General features: G+C 35.2%; 1 protein-coding gene across 5 annotated transcripts in view; it reads left to right on the top strand.

Annotated features, from left to right (window-relative positions):
• Positions 1–11,928, top strand: part of apba1a (amyloid beta (A4) precursor protein-binding, family A, member 1a) — an 82,562-nt gene extending 70,634 nt beyond the window's left edge. For 4 of the 5 annotated variants that reach the window (XM_051109313.1, XM_051109315.1, XM_051109314.1 and 1 more), the window contains 8 exons: positions 1,116–1,148; positions 1,914–2,000; positions 4,082–4,267; positions 4,953–5,132; positions 5,275–5,487; positions 6,236–6,355; positions 7,739–7,879; positions 8,752–11,928. In XM_051109313.1, the coding sequence (XP_050965270.1) occupies positions 1,116–1,148; positions 1,914–2,000; positions 4,082–4,267; positions 4,953–5,132; positions 5,275–5,487; positions 6,236–6,355; positions 7,739–7,879; positions 8,752–8,823 (1,032 nt within the window). In that variant the 3' untranslated portion in view covers positions 8,824–11,928. The remainder of the gene's footprint in view (positions 1–1,115; positions 1,149–1,913; positions 2,001–4,081; positions 4,268–4,952; positions 5,133–5,274; positions 5,488–6,235; positions 6,356–7,738; positions 7,880–8,751) is intronic. The other variant, XM_051109317.1, reaches the window with a different exon arrangement.
• The last annotated feature ends 503 nt before the right edge of the window (positions 11,929–12,431 follow it).

The following is a 12,431-nucleotide window of genomic DNA, read 5'->3' as shown; positions in this document are numbered from 1 at the left end:
GTAATCTATGTACAATAGAGGAAATGAGCTGCACAATTTAATATCCAACATCAACTTACGCAGTATTTATCCAAAACCGATTAATAGAAATTAATGAATCATAAAATAATATAACATCCCTACATTCCGGTCTTCAGAATATTAGATAACATGATCTTCTTAGCAGTTACAAGTTCCTCAAATTAATTTTGGTCAAATATTGATGTGAAACCTTCACACTCATTTAATATTTACCGAATTACAGTCAATAAACAGTCTTTTTAGATGACATAACCTAAAATATTCATTAGTGATCTTGCAGCCTTAGTGAGTATGAAAGAATGACAAATAGCACAAGGTAGCATAACAGAGAAAGTTCAATGTGGGCCACATAGATGTCAAATCTTCAGATTAATGCACTTGGCCGATTCCCTTGCAAATATGCAAATGGATGTTCAAGTACCACCATATTTTATTCTCTCTAAATCTCTGTTGTCAAAAGAGAATTTAAGATGATCATAGGTTATGAATTCTTTGTTTTCTTGGGTCACATCTCATCTGCACCTCTTACACAATCATGAGCTCAGCTTGAGTGAGATTCTTGAGACTGTCCGTTTCAATGCAGTATATAAAGCAAGAGTAAACTGCATGCATTTGGAGAGACGTCTGAATCAATACGCCCTGCCTCAGCTGCCATGACGTGGATCTTCCTTAGATGGCTAGTTTGATGCATTACCACAGCCTGCTGGCAAGTTTGAACTTGCTTATAATCTAATTTTCAGCAGAGTTAATTTCTTCTTTGTGTAGTTGATTTTTTTTTTATGAACAGAATGTTCTGTAATATAAAACCAGTAGTTGACATATGATATTAAAAGAGCAAATGGGCCACCTGGTGGATGATGGCGCAAATTACCGAGAAATGAAACCAAAGGCAGCATATTGTAGCAGGGTGGTGTCTCGTAAGCTTGGCTTGGTGTCATCTGGATCCATTCTAGTCGCCTCACGCTGATAAATATCCCAGAAGTCACTGTTCAGATGCAGCTCATTGAGCAGAAAGATCCCCAAATGTGATTGGTCTTGCTGAGCTCTGCTTTATCTAACAATGTTCCTGTCTCTGTTTGTTCCATGCTAAGCAGACGGCCCAGAAATTAGCCAAAAACAGGAAGAAGGTGCAGTAATTGCTCATGGGTTTGGTGTTTTGTTTTTATTTTTGTTCTTCGTCTTTACTTTTTGCCTGGTTTCAGCAGTTCAGTGTTTTCATATTTCCTGTCGCTCTGCCATTTTTCTGAATCCAGCAATGAGTCATGTACCTGTGTCCGTCCGCACAGTCTGTTAGCCATTGTTCATTCCACACCAAACATTACCTCAGTTTTACCACCAGATCTTAGATCAGAACTTAGTCGTGGAATAAGTTAACGTCAGGAAAGTCTAGTTTGCTGGATACAGAAAATGCAAGTGATTTTTGCTTTCTTCTTCTTTGTATTCTGTATTTTTTCTTTCTAAGGTACTGTGCTGTGTTTGTGATTGTTTTTTGGAGGTGTATATCTGGCACAGCATGTGTTGCACTTCTCTTTATCTTTTTATTCCTGCACTTGGTGGAAAACTCTCTCACTTTCTCTCACTTAAAACTGAAAATCTCTTCAAATGAGGAACAAAACTAACCAAACTAACCCCATACCAACTTGCAATAGTAGCTGGCTTTAAAAGAAACACACGCAGGTGATCAGAGTTACACGATGAAGGAGAGCGTGTAAAAGAATTTGAGTATCTGGCCTTAAAGATGGCAAATGTTAAAGATGCCAGATGTATAGTTGCTTGCACACTCCTTCATGGCATCTCTGGGCCTTGTCAGCTCTCTCTCTCTCTTTCTAGCTTAGAGTTATTCTGTCAGTGTCTCTCTCAGTGACTGATATTGTGTGGTTTTATATCTTCAGGCACCAGAAGGTGAAGCTCAGCCCATGACGGAGGTGGATCTCTTCATCTCCACTCAGAGAATCAAAGTGCTCAATGCAGATTCGCAGGTACTTCATCACCTGTAGAAGTCGTTTTGGTTTCACCCATTTACTGCGCCAGCCGGGTAGAAGCACAGTCTTTACATTTTACCAACACTGTACGAAATACTAGTGCAGACATCATACCAGACATCATACAATCTCAAGGAACTAGTGTCAGGATAGAATAATCATGTTTTACAGAGAAATTAAATGAAAAGTCAGCTTTACATCACAGAAATAAATAACATTTAAAATATATTAAAATAGAAAACAGTTTTATTAATAATTTATAATTTTACTGTTTTTACAGTATTTGTGATCAAATACTTGCAGCCTTGGTAAGCATAAGAGATTATTTGAATATTAAAATATCTGACAGACCCAAAACTTTTGATTACATTTTGTCAAAGCAGTTAGGGGAAAAGTCATTTATTTATTTATTTACATGTGAAAACAACTGTGCAATTTTCCTTTTTCACGTAAATTTATTTACGTGAAAAACCTTTGACCTTTTTTCTGTTTTTATTTTTAAAAAATACGGGATAGAATATGGGATGGGCAATATGACCATGATATTCATTTTATTTAATGATATCTATATTATTTTCATATATATATATATATATATATATAGACACACTACCAGTCAAAAGTTTTTGGACAGTAAGATTTTGAATGTGTTTTAAATGTTTTAAAAAAGTCTCTTCTGCTCACCAAGCCTGCATTTATTTGATCCAAAGTACAGCAAAAACAGTACAATTTTAAAATATTTTTACTATTTAAAATAACTCTTTTCTATTTTAATATATTTTGAAATGTAATTTATTCCTGTGATCAAAGCTGAATTTTTAGCATCGTTAATCCAGTCACATGATCCTTCAGAAATCATTCTAATATGCTGATTTACTGCTCCAAAAAACATGTATTATCATTATGTTGAAAACAGCTGAGTAGAATTTTTTCAGGTTTCTATGATGAATAGAAAGTTCAGAAGAACAGCATTTATCTGAAATACTGTAGAATAGAATTGTATGGTGTATAATGTTACAAAAGCATTTTATTTCAGATTAATGCTAGTATTTGGATCTGTATATATTTATCAAAGAATCCTAAAGAAATGTACTCAACTGCTAAAAATTGATGATGATAATAATAATAATAAATAATAAAAAATAAAAATAATAATAAATGTTTCTTGAACAGTTTATCATCATATTAGAATGATTTCTGAAGGATCATGTGACACTGAAGACTGGAGTAATGATGCTGACAATTTAGCTTTGATCACAGGAATAAATTACATTTTAAAATATATTCAAATAAAAAGCAGTTATTTTAAATAGTAGAAATATTTCACAATATTACTTTTGCTGTGTTTTGGATCAAATAAAAGCAGGCTTGGTGAAGAGAAGAGACTTCTTTAAAAAAAAAAAATCTGTCAAAAAACTTTTGAATGGTGGTATATGTAGTTATTTGTTTCTACAAAGATACAAATTAAATAAGCTTGCTTTTCAAATACAGTAGGTTTATATAACATATATACATTTATTGAACATCTTTCATTGTTTGATTAACATTAATGACACAGACAGGCAGACTAATTAGAGGCTGTTGTCCCTTTAAGGCCGAATGCATGGATGTAATATACTGACACACATCCGGTTTTCACCCACCTGCTTACGTTCACTTACGCCATAGTCGACTGTATTTACATGAGATACTCCACACGATGGACATTTTGACAACTGTGTGTGTATTTGACAATTCGGGTGCAAGGAGAACTGATTGTGCACTGTCTGAGAGAAGTGGGTTCGGTGTCATTTAGAGTGATTCCATCTTTCCCACTTTTACTAACTCCAAGTCAGGCGATAACAAATTGTGATTGGATGATAATTTTGTTTTACAATGAGCTTGGCTACCTTTGATTAGGTTGTTTTCACGTGACAGAACACTGCTACTACTCAATCTGATCACCCAGTTGTAAAGATATTTTGAAATATGGGACAAAACCTGATTTTTCATGGGAAAACCAGGACATCTGGTCACCCTATGATTAATAAAAATGAAGTGAGTGTTTAGAATTTTTCTTACTATTACGATCTTCACAGGAGACCATGATGGACCACCCTTTAAGGACCATCTCCTACATCGCTGATATTGGGAACATCGTGGTGTTGATGGCCAGAAGGAGAATGCCTCGCTCCGACTCTCAGGAGAACATGGAAGCCTCTGACCCGGCCCAGGACGAAAAGCGCCAATACAAGATGATCTGTCACGTGTTTGAATCTGAAGATGTGAGTTCTTCATCCTAACTGTGTGTCAGTGTGACCTTATCAAACAGCTGTTAAGGTGACGGTTTCAATTTATTGCTTCAGCATTGTAAAACAATATAAACCAGATTTACACACTTCTGCTGTTGTTGCAGTTTATGAACGCAATAAACCAGTCTAGGCCATTCGTTACAGTGGTTTGACCACAGTTAAGGGAAGTTCAGCCACAACGCAAAGCCCTTGATACTTTTTCCTAATTTAATCCTCCATATTTGCCTAATTTTTCTTTGTCTCCTCACATTGTTTCCCAGCATGTTAAGTATTGCAGTTCATGGGCATTGTGGTGACCTCTAATAGCATTTATCCAGATGGTGTTCCTGGGCGTCTTGCTGCGTGGGTTGAATCAGTAGACAGGAAGTGACCTTTTCTCTGTTCAGCTGCAGAGGCTATTTGAATTTAAAGAGCCTGTATATGTCACAGCGTATGTCACAGCACAGCATACAGCAGTGACATAAGGGCAGAAAGGCATGTATGCGACTGTCCTGAGGAACACCACCCTTGTCGTCTCTTGACCCGTGTGTAGCTGTTATCTTTAAAAAAAAAAAAAGAGTGGTTGCTTCTATGGTTAGATAAATCAAACTGTAAGCTTGTAAGCATTACTGAATATAGTATTAGTTGTTAATGTAAACTAATTCCTTTTTGTGCTCAGGCTCAGCTCATAGCTCAGTCCATCGGCCAGGCTTTCAGTGTGGCGTACCAAGAGTTCCTGCGTGCCAATGGCATCAACCCAGAGGATCTGAGCCAGAAAGAGTACAGCGACCTCCTTAACACACAGGACATGTACAACGATGACCTCATTCACTTTTCCAAGTCTGAGAACTGCAAAGATGTGAGTGGACAGCCCATGCCTGCTGGAAACAGAAGATTACTGTGAAATTTGAGAATTTGCTGCCTCGATAATGTCAGAATTATCAGTTGTGTTAGCAGTGATAAATGTGGAATGTGTGTGTGTGTGTGTGTGTAAACTACAGGTTTACATAGAGAAGCAGAAGGGAGAGATTCTTGGGGTGGTGATCGTGGAGTCGGGCTGGGGCTCCATCCTGCCCACGGTTATTATAGCAAACATGATGCATGGCGGCCCGGCCGAGAAGTCTGGCAGGCTGAACATTGGGGACCAGATTATGTCCATCAATGGCACCAGCCTGGTGGGGTTACCCCTCTCCACCTGCCAGAGTATTATCAAGGTACAGCAAAGGGTCCAAGTGGACTTAAAGGGACAGTTGACCCGAAACTAAAAATTCTGTCATTAATTACTCACCCTCATGTCGTTCCAAACCTGTAAGACCTTTGTTCATCTTCAGAACACAAATTAAGATATTTTTGATGAAATCCAAGAACTTTCTGACCCTGCATAGACAGCAATCAACACGTTTAAGACCCAGAAAGGTAGTAAAGACATTGTTAAAATAGTCCATGTGACATCAGTGGTTCATCCATAATTTTATGAAGCTACGAGAATACTTTTTGAACCTTTTTTTTTTTTTTTACATCAGAAGGCCAGCTCCTGCCTCAGCAGTACCACATGCATACATTGTAATACTCTCATCAACACCCGTTGAAGAGTGACACGGAAGAGAAAAAATTGTTGAATAAAAAAATTATGGATGAACCAATGATGTCACATGGACTGTTTTAACAATGTCCTTACTACCTCTCTGGGCCTTGAACGTGAAGGGTCAGAAAGCTCTTGGATTTCATCAAAAATATTTTAATTTGTGTTCCAAAGATGAATGAAGGTTTTACTGGTTTGAAACGACACAAGGGTGAGTAATTAATGACAGAATTTTCATTTTTGGTTGAACTATCTCTTTAAAAAAATAAATGTTAATTCTTTTAAAAGATTTAATTCTGATTCTCAGACGTTCACTAAATTTATTTGTAACCAAATTTATTTACATGTAATTTATTGTGTAAAATGCTCTCATCTTCCAGGGATTGAAGAACCAATCCAGAATAAAGCTCAACATTGTGAGATGCCCACCTGTGACCACTGTCCTCATCAGAAGACCAGACCTGAGATATCAGCTGGGATTTAGTGTGCAGAATGGCATTGTGGGTATTCTAAAAAAAAAAATTTTGGTTAATTTGTTGAGATTTAGGTTAATCTGTTGGCTTTGGCTAATATTGTATATTTGTATGCAGATTCAATTGTGCATACTCATTTCTTGGATTTTTACATTTATACATTACCTTTGCCTTCATCTGACATTCACTTTAATTTAATCTTTAACAACATTAATAATAGCACTATAAAATTTAATTTAAATTTCTCAAAGCCAATCTCAAATTGAATATACATTTTTATACTGTACTCTATATTGTTTTGATGACTAAAATCAACTGTAACATTTAAAATGATAAAACTGTATTTTTTAGTGTATTTTTAAATTTATGTAGACAAAATAATAGAGACATTTAATATCAGCCTTAACATCAAAATAATTATTGTTAACACTGACCATCATTTTTAATTCTTTAATGTTATAATAGTTTGTATTACGTAGTAGTGTTTTTTCAGTAGTTACTTGACTTTGAGTGAATTAGGTTGTTATAGTTAACAACTAAAACCCTAAAAAAATCTTGAAAAAAATAAATGTTAACTATAATAAGCATTTTATTTCAGCTAGTTGCCAAAGAAACATTTTTCATATTCATTTAGTTTAACTTGATGTACTAAAATATTTAAAGCTAAAAAATAAAAATGAATAAGAATTATATAGACATATTTTACTAATAACTAATAAAATGACAAAAACAAACTGAATTACTAAAGCTTTAAAGTGATAGTTCACCCAAAAATGAAAATTCTGTCATTAATTACTCACCCTCATGTTGTTCCAAACCCGTAAGACCTTCATTCATCTTCAGAACACAAATTAAGGTATTTTGGATGAAATCCGAGAGCATCTTGACCCTGCATTTTCAATCAGAGGAATACACATGCATGTGTTGTGGGATTCTTGTGAAAGCACATCAAAGACTGACACAGAAGAAAAGAAATTGTTAAATCAAGTTGTTATTTTTGTTTTCTTTGTGCACAAAAAGTATTGTCGTTGCTTTATAACATTACGGTTGAACCACTGATGTCACGTAGACTATTTTATCAATGTTCTTACTACCTTTCTGGGCCTTCAGTGTGGTAGTTGCATTGCTGTCTATGCAGGGTCAGAAAGCTCTCGGATTTCATCAAAAATATCTTAACGTGTGTTCCAAAGATGAACAAAGGTCGTATGGGTTTAGAACAACATGAAAGTGAGTAATTGATGACAGAATTTTCATTTTTGGGTGAAGTAACTCTTTAATTAAACCCTGTACCTCTTTAAAACCCCTATTATAATATTGATATTATTTATAATAGTAATACTATCTCAATGAGAAATAAAAAAAAATAGCACTAGTCTGAAATACAGCTTTATTGTATTTTGCATCCTCCAGATTTGCAGTCTGATGAGAGGAGGGATAGCAGAGCGCGGTGGGGTGCGTGTCGGCCACCGGATCATTGAAATCAATAGCCAAAGTGTCGTGGCCACCCCTCACGAGAAGATTGTACACATTCTGTCAAATGCAGTTGGTGAGGTAAGTCAGGGGTGAACATGATCAAGCTCCATGGTGCCACACCTGCCTAACAACATAATATTTTCAACATCACTATTTCTACGATGAGGTAATGAACCCCCTTATTTAATTTATGATCATGAAACCATGGAAACTTGGCACCCTGTTTAGCTCTGTTTCATGTAGATCACAGCCTATCAAAAGTTGCCCAAAAAGGTTTTTAAACACTTTTCTCAGAAGTATTTCTGCATTGACTGTAAATCAACCAGTGTCAGTGTGGGTTCTGTGTGAAGTTCACACAGATGTAACCACAGGTGTAGTTTATCATTAACTTGGTTACAGTGAGGAACTTACAGTTGAAGTAAATTAGTCTGAACCATAAAAATACACACAGTTTCAGTGGTATAGCTACAACATGTAAACATTATATGACATATAACATGATTTTAGTGTGGGAAAAATCACTTATTAACTGTGTGAAGTTAAAACTTCATTCCCGTTACAACACAACACCTAAAACAATTGTAAAAATGACCGGAACAGCTTTACAGTTTCAGTAATACATGTTTAAACTGAATAAATAATAGAAGTGATTTTACAAAATTACAAGCTTCACATTTTCTGTTTCTAAATCTTCCAAAATCCCATTCATTGCATTGTAATTGCCTCACTGTATGAAACATATACATTTTTTTTGTAATCAACATTATGCCACAAATGAGCTTAACTTGCATTGAACCCATGATATTCTGTTAATTTAAACACTAAATATGCTTTTTTTATAACTTATTTATGTGGAATGTTTTATTGGAAAAGTGTGCGTGCTGTCTTTACGAGTACGTTTTGGTATCGCTTGTGTGTAACTGAACTTGACGGTCGCATTTTTCCGACAGATTCACATGAAGACTATGCCGGCTGCCATGTACCGCTTGTTAACAGCCCAGGAGCAACCAGTTTACATCTAAAGCTACGACGCTTTCTCAAGCCTCCTGCCCTGTTGTCACCAGATATAACCTTAATCTTGATGTGAAACTGTCAGCCCTGTGGACTGGTGACTGTGTGACTGAATCCACTGAAGCTCTGCTCAACATGGCTCTCCATGACGCTTCGGTTTCTCTTCACTGCCTCCCCTGAGCTCTTCATCTCTTCTTTTCTGTTGCCGTGAGTGAGTATGCTGTGCTGTGTAATTCCTCTCTCTGTGTGCACTCAGCCCTCTCCGTGGAAGGAAGCAGAGAGAGAGTGAGAAATATTTAAACAGCCCCGTCGCAGGAAGCGGTGTCCTTCAAAATAACGTTTGAAACGATATACCAGTATTTACAACACAGCAGTCTGTGGGTGATAAAAAGTACACCTGTGTGATCGTTAGGTGTATAAAATGAAAAAGGAGTTTGCCTTACCATACTTTTGTGATGTTATTTATTCAAGCTTGGCAACCATCAAGTGTTTTAGATTCAACTTTAATTTTAAGGGCAGCTGTTAGTCTGAGGAATATGGAGAAAATGGCAAGATTCAGAAAAATTCAGTTTGTAAGTTATTTCATTGGTCTAAACCAACAGGATGTATAATTTGAATTTGAATTGGAATGACAGGAACATTAATTCACTGAATTGCAATTCAAAGATATTCATTTGTTATTATTACAATAAATAATTACATCATTCATTCTGACTATTTAGGTCTATGTATTTCCTGATATGTGATATGTATTTATTTCTCAACTGATTAGATTTTTATTTGGCTTCCGGTCTCATTACCTCCAGTTATTTTTAGCTGTACAAAACAGCTCGTTTTGCTGCTTGATATTGCAAATTGCTGTGTCTTGCCATATTATTTTAATGTATTATCTTAATTATGAACACACTGGTTTGTAGTGCAGTTTTACTGTGTACTGCACGTTGTTATTCTTCTCGTTATTTCTCTACAGCGGCTAATGAGCCGGAAGTCTCGTCCATAGGCTTACGTCACAGTTACGTAACTTGCAGCTGCGCGTGCGTTGTGGTGGCAGAAAAACACTGGTAACAAGTGGAGGGAAATGGGTAAAATCTGTGGAATTAGAGAAAAAATGTATTGCAGTTTCATTTGATGTCAGAATTGGAATGTGAATCATTTTTATAGAATACTGTCATCAAAGACGCCACTTAAAGCTAAACACAGATGTTTAAATGGACGGACTAATGGGTAAAACCTGCTATGATTACTCTACTTTTTAAGCATAAATTTGATTTAAACAATAGATCTATGTAATATCCACATATGCTGTTCATAGGATATAATGTATTAGCCCTACAGTTACAGCATGAAATATTATTTAAACCTATAATATTTTACATTTACCTATTTTATCTCACAATTCTGACAGTATATCTTATATTTCCGACTTTATAACTCGATTTCAAATAGCGAGTTTGTCAATTCTGAGGGGGAAAAGCCAGAAGTGTGGGATATAAATTCATTATTCTGAGCCGAGGAGAATGATAAGTTGATTTTTCTTATCAGAATTGTGAGATATAATCTCAGAATTGTAAAAAAAAAAAGTCAGAACTTTGAAATATCAACTCAAATTTACCTTTTTTATTCTTTTATTCCATGGCTTACCTTAAAAACTGTCATTTTCTGCCACCAGATAAGCCCCGCCCACAAAAAAACATCATAACTGTTTCCAAACACCAGACTGGTCTTTGCAAAGACTCTCCTTAGTTACTGTTGCTATGTCGAACAAGCCATGCCCCTCTCATGCCACACATTACCTTGTCATGCAGTGAAAAATACATTGTAGAGGAATCTGTTTGGTGACAGATTACTGTAGCGCCTCAGTTCAAGCTTTCTTTTAACTAGCTATAGCACAGAATAAACATGAATTAACTTTTTAATTTGTTTGTCGGACAAAATGGCAGATATGGCGTTATGATTGGTCAGATTGCCTGTTAATCAAACTCCCTGCAAAGGGTCATTACAGCCACCAAAACAGATTAATTTTTTTTTCCATATAAAAAAGTAAATTTGACAGTTTTTTTTTTCCATTGCCATATTTTTGACTGGATAAAATAGTCAGTAAATTGGAGCGTTCTGGGAAGTTAAGTGTTCTTTAATAATGGTTTAATTTATTAAAGATAGTGAGATGTATAACATTTTCTACCTGATATCATCACGAAAACTTATCTGTGGGAACTTTTTCGCAAGACGCGAGATACGTAACATACGTAAGTACATATTGCTGCAGTTTCCAACAGAAACGTCCACTAGAGGCGGTAAAACAGCAAACACTTGTAATCATTTTTATCAGCTCCATATGTTTTGCTTTCCAGACATAACAAGCTTGCTCGGTATGAAAATCAATTATTGCTCATGATGAAAGAGCTGAAAGATGAGAGATCAAAAAACAAGATGAAACAGCATGCTGGCAATTGCGTTTTTACGTCTTATTCGCTTGTGTTGATACTATCGGGTAGGTTTAGGTGTAGTGCAGATGGTACATTATTTTAAAACGTCACAAGCTTTGGAGTTATAGCGGTAACACGTATAAAACCAATGTCACATAAGGTATGTTCCCACAGGTATGTTTTTGTCATGCGATCATGTTGAACATTTTCTATGGGTTGCATTTATTACATTATTTATAACATTATTAATATTATTTAATGTTTCTGAAAATAGTGCAAATGTCATGTGTATGATCATATTCACAGGTCATTTACGTCGAAACCTAAAAAACACATATACATACATTACGTTTTAATTCTTCTTGCTTAAATTCAAATTCGAATTACAATTCTACATCCTGTTTGCTGAGAAAGCTCAAACCATTGAGTCCTTTCTTAAACACAGTTCTTATTAAAATGACGATGACCTTTGTGGCTCATCCGTGGTGGATAATTCATGTCTAGTGTATCTATAGTAGAGCACATAGAAATTGTGGATGAAATGCCTTACAAATGACATAGTTTGAAAAAAGAAAGTGTTTTGGAGATGGTGGTGCATTTGGAGATCTGACAGTAATTGATTTGGTTCGAATGGGACACTGGGAACATTTTGGACTTGGTCAAATAAACCTCTTTAAATTTACACACACATATGTGACCCTGGACCACAAAACCAGTCATAAGTGTACATTTTTCAAAATTGAGCTTTATACATCATATGAAAGCTGAATATATTAGTCATTTCAGTATATAGAATCTAAAAAATTAAAATATTGAGAAAATCGTCGGGTTCTTTGCAATGCATATTACTAATCAAAAATTAAGTTTTAATATATTTACAGTAGGCAATTTACAAAATATCTTCATGGAACCTAAAAAAATAAAAGAAAAATAACCATTTTGTTGTGTTTTACTGCTTTTTTGACATTGATGTGCAATATTTTGTTGTAAATGACTCCATTCCTTATTTTTATGCACAGAAACCTTCCTTTATGTCTTAAATAAGCATCTGTATATGAAATATTGCAAATTAAATAAGCTTATATTGGTAGCATTTTCTTTTGAACATTTATACTTGAAAAACATTGTGTGAAGAAACTTTTAAGGTGATAAAAATCTTGTGTTGACATTTTCAGAATGGATTTGAATGATTC

The sequence above is a fragment of the Labeo rohita genome, chromosome 5, assembly GCF_022985175.1.
Source record: "Labeo rohita strain BAU-BD-2019 chromosome 5, IGBB_LRoh.1.0, whole genome shotgun sequence".
Classification (NCBI taxonomy): domain Eukaryota; kingdom Metazoa; phylum Chordata; class Actinopteri; order Cypriniformes; family Cyprinidae; genus Labeo; species Labeo rohita.
The sequence above is the reverse complement of the archived record's forward strand: the minus strand, read 5'-3'. Positions and strand labels throughout refer to the sequence as shown.